This window comes from Gastrolobium bilobum, unplaced genomic scaffold, assembly GCF_033153095.1.
Source record: "Gastrolobium bilobum isolate Gb01-03AN ecotype WA unplaced genomic scaffold, APGP_CSIRO_Gbil_v1 utg37511, whole genome shotgun sequence".
In the NCBI taxonomy this organism is placed as follows: Eukaryota; Viridiplantae; Streptophyta; class Magnoliopsida; order Fabales; family Fabaceae; genus Gastrolobium; species Gastrolobium bilobum.
The window spans coordinates 6,232-20,330 of NW_026898947.1; the positions used below are offsets into that span (position 1 = coordinate 6,232).

At 40.4% G+C, this 14,099-nt stretch overlaps 1 protein-coding gene across 1 annotated transcript; it reads right to left on the reverse strand.

Moving 5' to 3' along the window:
- Nucleotides 1-12,749: 12,749 nt before the first annotated feature.
- On the reverse strand, nt 12,750-13,052 carry LOC133285705 (uncharacterized). Its single transcript, XM_061482977.1, has one exon. It carries the CDS (start codon nt 13,050-13,052, stop codon nt 12,750-12,752), a length of 303 nt encoding a protein of 100 aa, XP_061338961.1.
- Between the last annotated feature and the right edge of the window lie 1,047 nt (nt 13,053-14,099).

The window sequence follows — 14,099 nt, forward strand, 5'->3', positions numbered from 1 at the left end:
AAGCATTAGAAAATGCATGTTAGTGTGCAAAGCATGGAACACAATCATAAAGAGTCACACTTTTATATTCTCACACCTCCAATGCTCTCTCTCCAATCCCTCTTCTCCTATGGTCATTATGAGCACCAGTTCCCGTCGAAATTATAGGGATGGGAACTTTTCCCTATGTTCCTCTTCCTTTCAAACAATAAAAAATATCAAACACTCGCGTCGTATGGGAGAACCTTCCAATTTGCCCAGTGTGGGCGCTATAAACGGCGTCGTTTTCCTCTCCAACCTAGGCTTTGAATCCTTGTTTGGTATCATACTATGGAACCCTTTGATAGATAGACACCTCAAACTCCCAACCCCACTTTTCTCGGTCAAAATATTCGACGAATACAGAGCAGTACTTGGGTTTGGATTTGATTCAAAGAAAAATGATTTCAAGTTGGTAAGGATGGTTTGTCCTATACCCCCTACCCCTACGGGATGGGATACTCCCCAAAAAGAAAAAAAAAGGTATTCACTCAATGAAGGTGCTTGGAGAGTCACTGATGATGATGCTTCACATGGGTTATTAAGAAGAACAATATCAAAGAAGACACCTTGATTTTTCAATGGGAATGTGCATTGGATTGCTTATGATAAACGTATATCTGATTGTATATTGATGTTCAATATGGTGGAGGAGAAGTTCAACCAAATGGAGTTGCCAGAGGAGGTTAAGATTTTTCGATCTTGGGACAGTTTGGATGTTTCTGCTATTGAAGATTGTCTCTCTCTTATAGAGTATGATGGGGGTTCTGAATTTTGTGTAAGATGTAATATATGGATGAAAAGAGAGTCATGGAATAAGGTTTATAGTGTTTATTTGGAGGGTGGGATTAGCAAAATATTGGGACTAAATAGAAGTAGTGAGGTTTTAGTGGTAACAAAGCAACAATATATTGAGTCATTCCATTTTGTTGATCTTAAGAAAACCATAGGGGTGAAGGATATTGGTATAAAAACAAGTAGACATGCTTGGGCTTATGATTACACACCCAACCTTCTTTTACTTGACAAAAAAAAACAATTCTTGCTATGAATAATATCAATGTTACACTCAATGCAGCCCTACTCACCTCTCCGGCGGATATGTCAATACTCTTAATGCAGCCCTACTCACTTTTTGTTAAATTTTTGTGGTGTCTTGTCTTGTGTGTTTGTTCCGTTGAGTGTTATCATGATGATGCATATGTGATCACATTGCGTGGGCCTGATCAACTCATAATTTGTGTAACTTTTGCAGAGTCATGGTAATTCCCAGGAGAACTCGCGAGACTTCTGAGGGTCAACCCGACCCGATCCTGACTGCATTGGCTGAGATGCAGGAGGCCACTAGATTGGCCAACGTGGAAATGATGGATGCCGCACAAGAGGCGAACCAGAAGGCCACAGAGGATGCTCTTGAGGCGAATCGGTTGGCGAACATGACCATGATGAGGGTCATGCTGGAGGAGATGAGGGTTGGTCCTGTTGTTGGCCAGTATCCTCCGCCACCACCTCCACCGCCACCACCGCCGCCTCCACCTAGTCTGCAGGACGAGGGCCAGAGCCATATTGAGGGCACTAGTCAACTCACTGGGGTGATGGAACCCTATGTGGAGCCTGCTGAAGACCGTAATGTGATTGATCGCCGGCTTAATGCTTTCCGCAAGCATAAGCCACCTTCTTTTGATGGGTCATATGATCCTATTACTACGGCGAGATGGCTTCAGGCGCTGGATAAGATCTTCCGGGTGATGCAGTGTACGGATCTGCAGAAGCTGATGTTTGCCACGTACATGTTGGAGGGAAATGCCAATGAGTGGTGGATGAACACCTCACGCTTTTGAGATGCAGGGTCATGTTATAACCTGGCCATTCTTCGAGGATTGCTTTCTGGGTCGGTACTTCCCTTATAATGCACAGGAGAGGAAGCAGGGGGAGTTCGACAGATTGGTGCAAGGCTCATTGTCTGTTGATGAGTACTTGGCGAAGTTCAATGAGCTTGTGAAGTTTGCACACTTTCAGATGGCGATGCCTACTCCGACCTTTTTGGCTGCTAAGTTCCGTAGGGGACTTAGCGAGGAGATAGCAGTTCCTCTTGCTGGAGCGGCTTCGAGAGACTTCAGGACACTGGTGCAACAGTGTCGGGACATCGAGGATGTTTGTTTGACGAGTAAGGCTAAGCGGGCCAAGATTGCGGAGACAAAGGGAACGACTAGTTCCACTTCCTGGAAAGACAGGAAGTTTGCTGGAAAGGGCAAAGGGAAGCAGTTTGCGGCTAGGCAGGCGCCTGGTCAGTTCAAGAAGACTCCCTCACAGCAGGGAGGTTTTGCTAGGCCTCTTCCACTCTTAGGTGTTCGGGGTGCGGAAAGGAGCATGCATGACGTTGTGCTATGGGGCAGCTGATCTGTTTTCACTGTGGCAAGGAGGGCCACTACTCCCGAGATTGTCCGTCGTCGACGGCGAGAGCTGCCGCAGTTCAGGCAGTTCCACTTCAGATGTTCCCCTTCCACCTACTTTGGCACCTGCAGTGCCACCTGCTACTGGACGTGTGTATACGTTGGACCTCCAGCAGTCGGACCGAGCTCCAAACCTTGCCAGAGGTACTGTTTCCATTGGTGGAATTGCTGTAGATGCTTTGTTTGATTCTGGGGCTACGCATTCTTTTATTGCAACCCCAATTGCTGTGGGGCTTGAGTTGCCCATGTCTGTACTTTGTCCACCGTTGCGGGTGACCACCGCCACCGGAGAAAAATGTGATTCTACCACTGTTAATCGCGATGTAGCATTTCAGTGGGAAGGCCGTGAGTTCTCGGTAGATCTGATAGGATTGCCGATGGCTAACTTGGGGATTATTCTGGACATAGATTGGTTGTCCAGAAATTGTGTGATGGTTGATTTTTGTGCCAAGCGAGTGGTAATGTCTCTGTGTGATTCCACAGTCATTTCCTTGCCTTATATTTCATTGCTGCAGGCTAAGAGAGCCTTGAGAGCAGGGGCATTCAGTTATGTCATGTTGGGAGGTTTGGTGAGTGGGGACACATGAGGATATCACTGGCATTCCCGTGGTGGGGGAATTTCTCGAGGTGTTTCCTGAGGAGATTCCCGAGTTTCCGCCACAGCGGGAGATAGAGTTCTCCATTGATTTGTTGCCTGGTGTAGGGCCTATTTCATTAGCTCCATATCGAATGTTGCCACCGGGGTTGGCGGAGCTGAAGAAGCACTTTGAGGATCTTTCAGCGAAAGATTTCATTCCACCGAGTGTGTCTCCTTGGGGAGCACCAGTCATCTTTGTGAAAAAGAAAGACGGGACAATGCGATTATGCACCGACTACAAGAAGTTGAATAAGGAAACGATCAAGAACAAGTATCCCCTTCGGCGTATTGATGATTTGCTGGATCAGCTCAGGGGTGCTTGTGTGTATTCGAAGATTGATCTCCAGTCCGGATACCATCAGATTCAGGTGAAGTCGGAGGATGTTTCTAAGACCGCGTTTCGTTCGAGATACGGTCATTTTGAGTATTTGGTGATTCCTTTTGGACTCACGAATGCACCCGCAGTGTTCATGGATTACATGAAAAGGATTTTCCAGCCGTACCTGGATAAGTTTGTGATCGTCTTCATTGACGATATCTTGATTTACTCTAAGAATAAGGAAGAGCATGCAGAGCATCTGAGGATTGTGTTGCAAGTGCTGAAGGAGAAAAAGTTTTATGCTAAGCCTTCAAAATGTGAGTTTTGGCTCGAGTCTGTGAAGTTTCTTGGGCATGTGATTTTCGCTGAGGGAGTTGCAGTGGATCCCAACAAGATTGAAGCTGTGCTGGATTGAAAGAGGCCCAAGACGGTTACCGAAGTTAGGAGTTTCTTGGGTTTGGCAGGTTACTACCGGAGGTTCATCAAGGGATTCTCCACGATGGTTCTTCCATTGACTCGCCTTACCTGGAAGGAGACTCCGTTCGTGTGGACTCACGAGTGTGAGGAATGCTTTCAGGAGTTGAAGGAGAGATTGACTACCGCTCCTGCGTTGATCCTTCCCGATCCTGATGAGCAGTTTGAGCTTTACTGTGATGCTTCTGGAAAGGGGCTGGGCTGTGTTTTGATGCAGACCGGTAGAGTTGTTGCTTATGCTTCGAGGCAGTTGAAGCCTCATGAGGAGAACTACCCGACTCATGATTTAGAGTTGGCTGCGATTGTTTTTGCCTTCAAGAATTTGAGGCATTATGTGTTTGGTATGCAGTTCGTCGTGTTCAGTGACCACAAGAGTTTGAAGTACTTGTTTGATCAGAAGGAGCTGAACATGAGGCAAACGAGATGAATGGGGTTTTTAAAGGACTACGACTTTGAGTTGAAGTACCATCCTGGCAAGGCCAATGTTGTAGCTGATGCTCTGAGTCGAAAATCCGTGAGTCTATCCAGTTTGTCTATTGGTGACTTTGATGTTATTGAGAAGTTTCGAGATCTGTCAGTGACTTCCTTGTTTGAAGGTGCACTTCTCGAGATGGAGACTATAAGAGTCAAGAATGAGCTTATGGAGAAGATCCAAGAGGCGCAAGTGTAGAGAGAGTGCCTGGACTACGTGAAGAACCAAGATGGTGTGTCTTGGAATGAGGATGGACTTTTGCTGTTCCAAAAGATGATTGTTGTTCCTCGAGGTCCTTTGACCGATGAGGTTATGGCAGAGGCCCATAAGGGCTAGTTCACAGTTCACCCTGGTGATACGAAGATGTATCAAGACTTGAAGCGAAATTTCTGGTGGCCGGGTATGAAGAAGGACATAGCTGTGTATATGTTCAAGTGTTTGATTTGCCAGAAGGTGAAGATAGAACACCAGAAGCCGTTTGGTAAGCTTCAACCTCTTAAGATTCCAGAATGGAAATGGGAGAACATTTCCATGGACTTCGTGGTGGGTTTGCCGAAGATTCAGGTTGGTTGTGACTCTATCTGGGTCATTGTGGACAGACTGACGAAGTCTGCCCATTTTCTTCCAGTGAAGGTGAGCTTCACTACTGAGCAGTTGGCCAAGTTGTTTGTTCGCGAGATGGTGAGGCTTCACGGGGTTCCCGAGAGTATCATTAGTGATAGGGACCCGAAGTTCACATCTCGGTTTTGGGAGGCGCTGCAGGGAGCTTTTGGTACTCAATTGAGATTGAGTACAACCTATCACCCTCAGACTGACGGACAGACTGAGCGAACCATCCAGACCTTGGAGGATATGTTGAGGGCTTGCACTTTGGAGCAGGGCTCACTATGGGATAAGTACCTGCCATTGGTGGAGTTTTCGTACAACAACAGTTTCCATGCTAGCCTGGGCATGGCACCCTACGAGGCGTTGTATGGTAGGAGGTGTCAGACTTCTACCTGCCGGTCTAAGGCTGGAGATAAGGAGTTGTTTGGCTTGGACTTCGTCCAAGATACTACCCTGCAGATCCAGATGATCAGAGAGAAGTTGAAGCAGGCGCATAATCGCCAGAAGAGCTACTACGATGTCAAGCATCGTCCACTGGAGTTCAGTGAGGGTGAGCACGTGTTTGTGAGACTTTCACCTGTCACCGGTGTTGGTCGGGCCCTCGGAGTGAGGAAGCTGAGCCCGCGATTCATTGGTCCATACCAGATCCTTGGTAGAGTAGGACCAGTTGCCTACCGGCTTGCCTTGCCTCCGAACTTGGCCAACATCCATGATGTGTTTCATGTGTCTCAGCTTTGGAAGTACGTAGCAAATCCTTCGCACGTGGTGCAATGTGGAAGTTCGAGAGAACTTGAAAACTCCTGTCGGACCACTCAGGATTCTCGATCGTGGCGAGAAGCAGCTGAGGAGCAAGATCATTCTGATGGTCAAAGTGCAATGGACAGGGAGAACTCCTGAGGAGTGTACTTGGGAACGAGAGGACGAGCTTCTCCGGCAGTATCCCAACTTCCGAGGCAGGTATATTCTTATTTTGAGGACAAAATCCTAAAAAGGTAAGGTGAATTTAAGAACCCTCACCGTTAATTAAGGAAGTTAATTAATTAACTATAAGAAATTAAGAAATAATTCCATAATGGACCCTAAAAATTATTATAAGGCTTATATAATTATAGTAAGTAATTAATAATGTTGAAAGCCGTTTTTCTGACGAAAAGTGCAGATACCGGTTCTGCTACTCGGTATAAATGAGTACCGATGAAGTATCCTGAAAAATTATGAAAAGTGTGTATAGGTCACTAGAATAATATATAGGACTTGTAAAACAAGTTTCAAGTTAAAATAATGAGAACTGGTGCCAGAACTGATACTGGCTTTGGAAAAGCGCTTACCGGAAAGGTGTTGCGAAAAATAAAATAAAAATATGATAAATCTTAGAAAAATGAGTAGAATCAGAATCCTAAGTTTGGGATTAAATGGCTAAGCGTAGCTATTAGTGCTTATAATGTGTGATTAATTTTAATTGTCCTATAAATAGACCCTTTCACACAACCCTAGGCTGACTCTCCAGCCTTTATGCGTGAGTTTGGTTGCTGGGTGTGTCTCCATGCTGGTCATCTTCTTCCTTAGCCTTCTTGCATGAAAAACCTCTCAAGTTACCTATTTTTCCATTGATTCTTCTTCCTTCTACATTGTAAACACTTGGTAGAGTGGTTTGGGAGGGTTGACTCAACCTTATGCTGAGTTTGTGTCTTTGTTTTGGGAAGGTAAAGGGCTGAATTGTTGGTTGAGTGTTGTGACTTCCATTTCCTTGGTTGTGGGAGCTCCAAGGAGTGACCTTTGAAGAGAAATGACCTTGCTTTGTGGTCATTTTCGTTTCTTTAGAAGTCAGAACTTTGGGAGCTTCAAGTGAGCTCCAAGAGCATCATCATTTTCTATTTTGAAGCATTGGGTATGTTTTTGAACCTTTGATCATGAGTTTTGGGGTTAAAGCTTGAGTCTTGACATGTTTAATGAGTTGTTTAAGTATGTAATCTGTATATGAACTTAAAAGAGGATAAAAATGCATGCTTTAATGTTGGAATTGGTTAAAAACCCAACCTTTGGAGTGATATCTCACAAAATGCAAAAACTACATTCTGTCACGAAATATCCAGATATGATATCCGGATATTGATATCCAGATATGATATCTGGATATTGAAATCCGGATATGGTCTTTGAGATATCCGAATATGGATATCCGGATATTGATATCTGGATATGTCCTCGACAAATATTCAGATATTCTGGGTTTTCAAAGAACAGTAGCTGCACTGTTCATACATAACTGTATTTGGGGGTTGTGGACCCTAGATTGGTGAAGTGAGACTTCTGTAATAATTAAACTAAGTCAGAATCAAGTGATTAAGGGCTTATGGCTTTGTGAGAAGCCTTAAGATATGAAATGTAAAGGAAAGACGTTGTCCTAGTGTCTTATACTTGTTGAGTATGATTATTGATAAGATTATTGGTCCAAAGCAGATTGTGATTCTGCTGTGTTTGGGCTTTGAGATTGGTTGGACTCTTGGCTTGGATTGTTAGCTTGCAACGTATGCTTTCGTGTCCTCAGTTTAGCCATTGTGTGGTTCCACCATACTTTTCCATGGGGAAATGGTTTATATGCCTGCTGTGCTTACATGCTTTGATAATGGAAAATGCTGTTGAGCTTTATGTGCAATGGGTTTTAATATGTATGTGTTGTTTCCACTTAGACAGTTAGCCTGAGTATGTGGCGTCATACAAGACGGTGACACTGTGGGTGGGTGCAAGTGGCGTCTTGCACTAGTGTGGGTAATAGACGTATTCCTGCATTCTCTGGCCAGTAGATTAGTTATAACACACATGACATGATTATCTGCTGCATTGCACTATTTTGGAACTTATATTGTTAAACTGTTTTTGGAACTTATATTGCACATGTAAGTGAGCTTGGGGTGGAAGATTCTTGAGGACCCCTTGTCTTAGTGAGATTTCTGTTCAGAGATCTCACCCCACGTTTGGGGCGCTTATTTCCGGTTCAGGTAACCCAGTGGTTGAGACCTCTAGCGGCAGGAGGCCGTAGCTTAGCTGATATTGCTGTTTATATGATGATATGTCTGGATGTTGGATTATGCTTGTTGCTTTATGTTATTAGCATGTTATGATTATGATATTATTGTTGAGACGCTGTTGGCTATGCTGTTTATTTGGTGAGCATGGGGTTTGTCTATGCCACATTGTCTTGACTTTATGTTTTCAATCGAGTTGTAATAATGTATCAGGATATTGTCCAGACTACGTGTTGTAGATCCGTGACTTAGATACTCACTTATTTATCTATGAGGTATTTCAGTTAGCTGTCTTTTGCAATTTATATACAGGCGATGTTTTTATGAAATTGATTAAGTAATCAACTTGGCTAAGTTTAATGACGTCATAATTGAAAAGAAAAAGAATATTCCGCATTTTAATTAAGCGTAGCTTAATACGATGACATGTTAACAAACCGAGTATACACGAGGTGTTACATCCACCAGATAGGTCTCCGTGAGGGAGTTTCAGTTGACATGGGGCCATAAAGTTGTTATCCGTTGAGGAGCACTCTATGAATGTCTCGGGTATATCAGATGGAGGGTGCCTTGGATGATGTTCTCGGAACACATTCTTGGATGAGAGCCCATAGGCTATATGCCGAGGCCCATAGGCCAGTTGTTGTGTGGTTTTGCCTATGACCGTTCCAGCTTCATCGTATGTTTTCTTCTTATGCACCCCTTCTTCTCTAAATCCCTTGCTATATCCCTTTTTGGTTGTTATGATTTATTATTGTACATTTACATCTGAGTGAGACATTGGGCGGAGTGATCTTCAGAACGTCTGGGCTACTGAGATATATTCGTATATCTCACCCCGCGTTTGGGGCATTATTTCAGGTAGTTGTAGCGGGATCGGAGCTACGGGCAAGAGGCCCATTGGTTGAGCTATGAAGTTGGAGAGCCTTTTTGCTTTTTGAGGCCACATTTGGCATAGGCTAGACTTAGAGCATGAACATTGTATATTGCACTAGGGATAGATATAATGTCATATTTGTTCATGTTTCATTTTGGCTAAGTCTATTTGATTATGTTTCTTATGTTCCATATAAGAATTTGCACTATGATGATTTGACTGAGGATGACCATCAATCTCAAAATTCAAAGGCATCAAGAAACCAATATGATTTATCCAACAATTTGCCGTGATGGTTTTCACCGTGGGATATTAGGGAGAATCCCAACACTTTTGTCTCCAAGTAGCTCTGTTTTGTCTTGCTCAAGGCTTTTGCTTCAAATTCTCATTGGTAGTAAGTTGCCCATAATCCAATTTCGCTTCAACTATATGAGTCAACACATTTACCTAAAATAGGCCGATTAAAAGAAGATATTTCAGTTTCTTCATAAATGAGAAGCCATGCAATAAGTATAAAGCACTAACAAAATATGTATACTTGAAACCACAATATGTTCATAAGAAATAGATCAAAGCAATTATTCATATACACATATAACAATTTACCTACAATGTATGAAACTTATGATACTCTATTTAAATATAACAACCAATTTTTTTTTTAAAAAAAAACTAAGAAGAAATCCTTAAAAAAATAAAATTGGGACCAAAATTTTCTTCTTTCTAAAACAATATTTGGAAACTCATATACTTAAAACAAAAAGTTTAGATCCAGTTACGCTAAGGCTCATTCACAGTTGGGAGCAATGTCTAAAATAGATAACCATCTCTCTTCACTCGAATGAATCGTGTGCTTATTCTTGAATTCATGAAATCCTTTGTTGAGGCTAAAACTAAATCGGATTCATTCTATACATAAATCATCATATAAATCGATGTATCGTTCTGGTTCTTCTCTCCTCTATTTTACTCTTTATCTATTATCTCTTTGCTTTTCTTTATTTTTGAGATAGCCGACTTTATGCTAAGGCTATCTTTGGAGAAATGTCTTACGTATAATTTAACTTCTATTTTGTCAAGTAAATTAATAATACACTCCTAAACGTGCTCTAAACATTTTTAGAAGTATAGGAAAATCTGTTGCCGTCATTTAAAAGTCAACGTTACCTCTCAATTTCTACTTTAGTGTAATTGATAAAGTTGGCAGTTTAATTAGTTATGTGGGGACTTAATTGACAAACCAAATTTACTCCGAAAAATCCCGTTTCTTTAATGTAGGTCAATTTTCACATTCTAAGCATTCTGAAAGTGAAACTATTGTATTTCAATGAGGATTGAGATTATTTTGAATATTCTTCCTATTCTCTAATCAAATTAATAAATAGGAAACTTAGTTTAATTAGAAAAATTTGTCAAAATTTTATTTTAGGATTTCTGGTTTTCCGGGAATGTTACAAGCTATCACTTGAGAAAGTTAAGAATGAGACATCTCTTGTATGTGAAAGGGTCAAACACTAGGCTCAAATATTTTCTTGGGTATATCAATTGTTCTCTCTACGGCTCAATTAAAGATAAGATCCCCCCACTATGGTTGGTCTGGATCTTTAATGCTTACGAATCCAAATCTCATCTAAAATCCGTTCCAAAACACATATACATATTAGTCCCCCGTATATTTTCCTTGTTTGATCAAAGATTTACGCAATGTATAACTTCAGTTTATAGTAAAGTCATACTGTTAGATTCATTAAACTGCGTGTTTGAAAGGCGTACATAAATAGAAAAGTATTGCATAGACGTTTTATGACAACTAAAGCTAGAATATTTCAAAAATAAAATACAATAAAATAAAACTTTAGACCACAGGTGCTTAAAAATGTATGTTAAAAGTGGATAACTGGCTATAGTCTTACCCTATAGATCTGGAAAACAAATAAAATATGGTATTTTGAGCGATGTAATGTGAATTCAGAGATATTTAATCAGATTAATTTTTTTGACAAACTATTTACTAATTTAATGCGAGTGAAACACATATGGAAAATATGCGCATTTAAGTTGCACATCATCTCCATATGCGATTTGTGTAAAAGTTGTAAGACGCGTATTCTGACAGTGCATGTTCAAGTCACGAATCCATCATTGTTCGCTCAAGTTGCACATACCCTCTATTTGTATCTTGCAGAGAGTGACAAGTGACAAACATGTTGCACCAGTCACGCATGTGGTGATGCGCAATTTAAATGTACACACTCCCAATGCCTGTTTCACTCGCAATAGATTAGTAAATAGTTTCCCAAAAGAATTAAAATAGTCAAATGGCTTTGATTTCACATTACATGGGTCCAAAAGCCAATAAAAGACTTTGTGCTCCACACAATGGCGGACCCAAATGGTTGCGGATGTCTGCACTTGCAGACACAAAGTTGGGTGGAATTTTTTTTTTACATGGGATGTGTGATTCAAGTTAAGTAAAAAAAAAAATGAAAAAAAAGAAATAGAAAGATTGAAAGAAAAATGGTAAATATATGTCCAACCCAACCAAACCCTACAATTAAAAGCTTAAAGCTTAAATCTTACCCCGTTGCTTTGTCTCTCTCCTTTTTTTTTTTTTTACATAAATTTTATTAGCTCCAAATCTTAATAGACATCAATGATTCCTGAAATTCAATCTTTATCAAGATGATGAGAATCGTACGGGATTTTTCACCTTTTTTGTGAACCAAAAGTGGCCAACTTTGGATCAAATAAACATCAACAAAGGTGAGTTTTGATCTATTAACCCCTATAATTATACTATATTTTACAAATGTCTTTTGGTGGTGTTTATTTTTTTTAATTATCATTATCGATTATTTCCTTAAAACTTTGGTTGATTCACCAAAGCTTTACTTTTGAAGTGGAAGCAAAAATTGAATCATGATCATGATCTTTAAAAAAAAAATCAGGGGCAACGCTCCCAAACCCCCGCCCCAAATGTGCAGACATAAAGAAAATTTTCTGAGTCCGCCACTATGTCATGGTTATTCTACGCTTCTATACGGAACTTCAACGTGAAACAAATAGGTAAACAAACCGTTAAGTCCATGTATCATTTTGCTTGTTTTCCTAATCCACTTGAATTTTATTTTATTTATTCTAAAACGTTTAGGGGAGGGTTTTCCCGTTTCCAAGGTCAGGGAATGTCACCAGATTATTGGGTTTATTGGATAATTTTGATGACAACGGATTATTTGTTTAGTGCATTTGAGCTTCATTAACCTCATTGTTGCATAGAAGTGAAAGTAAAAAATGAAACTAAAAAACTTGTTAATAAATACTTTTTTATATAATAATAGCACTAAGATTTGAATTTATAACCTTATACAAATTATGCAAAACCGTACCCCACGTACAAACTTGTTAATCAATGTTCACTTCTGTCATTATTTATTTAATACAAAACTTCCTCCTTTAGTTAAAACATGTTAATTCCAATCCTTAAACAAGCTTCCCACATCTATTAATCTTGTGTACCCCGCAGATCAAAAGCTTAATGATTAAATGACATGAAAGTCATAGATTGAACAAGAATGGCAACAAATTTGAAAGGATCATAAAAAAATAAATAAATTAACAAACAAGACAAAAAGGGGTTTAATTTACTATGGTGAAAAAAAAAGCGCTCTCAAAATTTGGCTGGCGCTTGAAACACCATGCTACAATATTGGACTTCCCACTTTCCCTTCCCCCCTCTTTACGTCTCCCACTCCTCCAATCTGCATGCCTCCAAAAGATTTCAACACATGAAGTATACGCAATGCAGAAAAAGGCCAACACAAAATTTTTAAGACATGACAATAACATGCATTGGTATATATAATGATCTCAGTAGCATCTAACTTCTTTGTCTTGCTCTCCTTTCAAATCCTCAAAACTCCAATCTCTTCTCATTCCACTGCTCCTTACCAATCTTGGTCCAACATTTCCATCACTGTTCGTGCGTCGATGTTCGGTCTTAATCTTTGCCACAGCACCATGTGCACATTCGGGTGGGGATATGTTCCCTGACCAGCTTCTATCAACTTGCAAAGTCACTTTCCTACTAGAAACCTTAATTTCTGGGAGATATTCCCTTCCAGAGTTTTCCCTTTGAAGGATTTGGCCACAGGTTAGGCAATTTAGACTCATGATGGTGTTTACGTCAGTCCCAAGAAACCCAATCCAGCACTTCCCTCAGAAGGGTGGATTGCGGTGGGTAAGGGAAAATGGGATTATAAATTACATTAAGGATATGAAGACGAGGGCATGAAACTGATCACAATAACCTGTTGCTATGTTCTAGCATGAATTTCTACCCCGTGAAAAAAGCTTAGCCATTCATTCCTAATTTGGGTTGTATATGGTTGCGTGTATTTTTGACCAATGAATCTTTGACTTTGCTGTCTTTTACATTCTAAGTGGGTGTTATCGATTTGTCAATGATGTCTTCCGATTAATCGTGTGAGATTCTTCAATATTGTTCGCTTCAAAAAATAAAAATAAAAATAAAAAATTCTTTCACTCAGTTGATTGCGTTTAATAAATGTAAGACTTTTGAGGGATGATATCTATTTGAGGTGTATTCCATCACTTGAGTCATGGTGTAGACGCCAAATTTAAGATCTTTCGCCGTTAAAGTTTCAGAATTAGATTGTTGGCAGTTTACCAAACGATGGTAGTTCAATTGGCGTGCGGGAGCTGAGCAGATAGGGTGAGAATATGTGTTCGATCTTCTCTAATATTATATTTGGAAGAGTTTAAAGCCTTAATCCTTGACCCACCCTGAATTCCGGATTAGTCCATAGAGAACCTATGGAATTACCGGGGATAATTGTTGAACCATAGGTCAAGAAGACTATTATATTAAAGTTTTGATGATAACAATTATAATAACCCTGATTTGTAATACGTCTAATGTTATAATATTAACTATTTAATCTTATATAATTCAGATTAATTAAGTGAGAGGTTTAATACAAAGAATTGGATTAAATATTAATTGATTAATCATATTGTAGATAAAACAAGTGGGACGACTTAGTTCAATCAATGTGGTGTAGTTAAGTATGAAAGACACAAGTGGGCTTAAGTGAGTGTGAGTGGGCCTTGTTTGAGGAAGTGGGCCTTTGTATTGAAAGACCTTGTCTGCTGCCGCTCGCTGGAAGGCTCGCTAGGGCGAGCTGCCCAGCAAGCGCG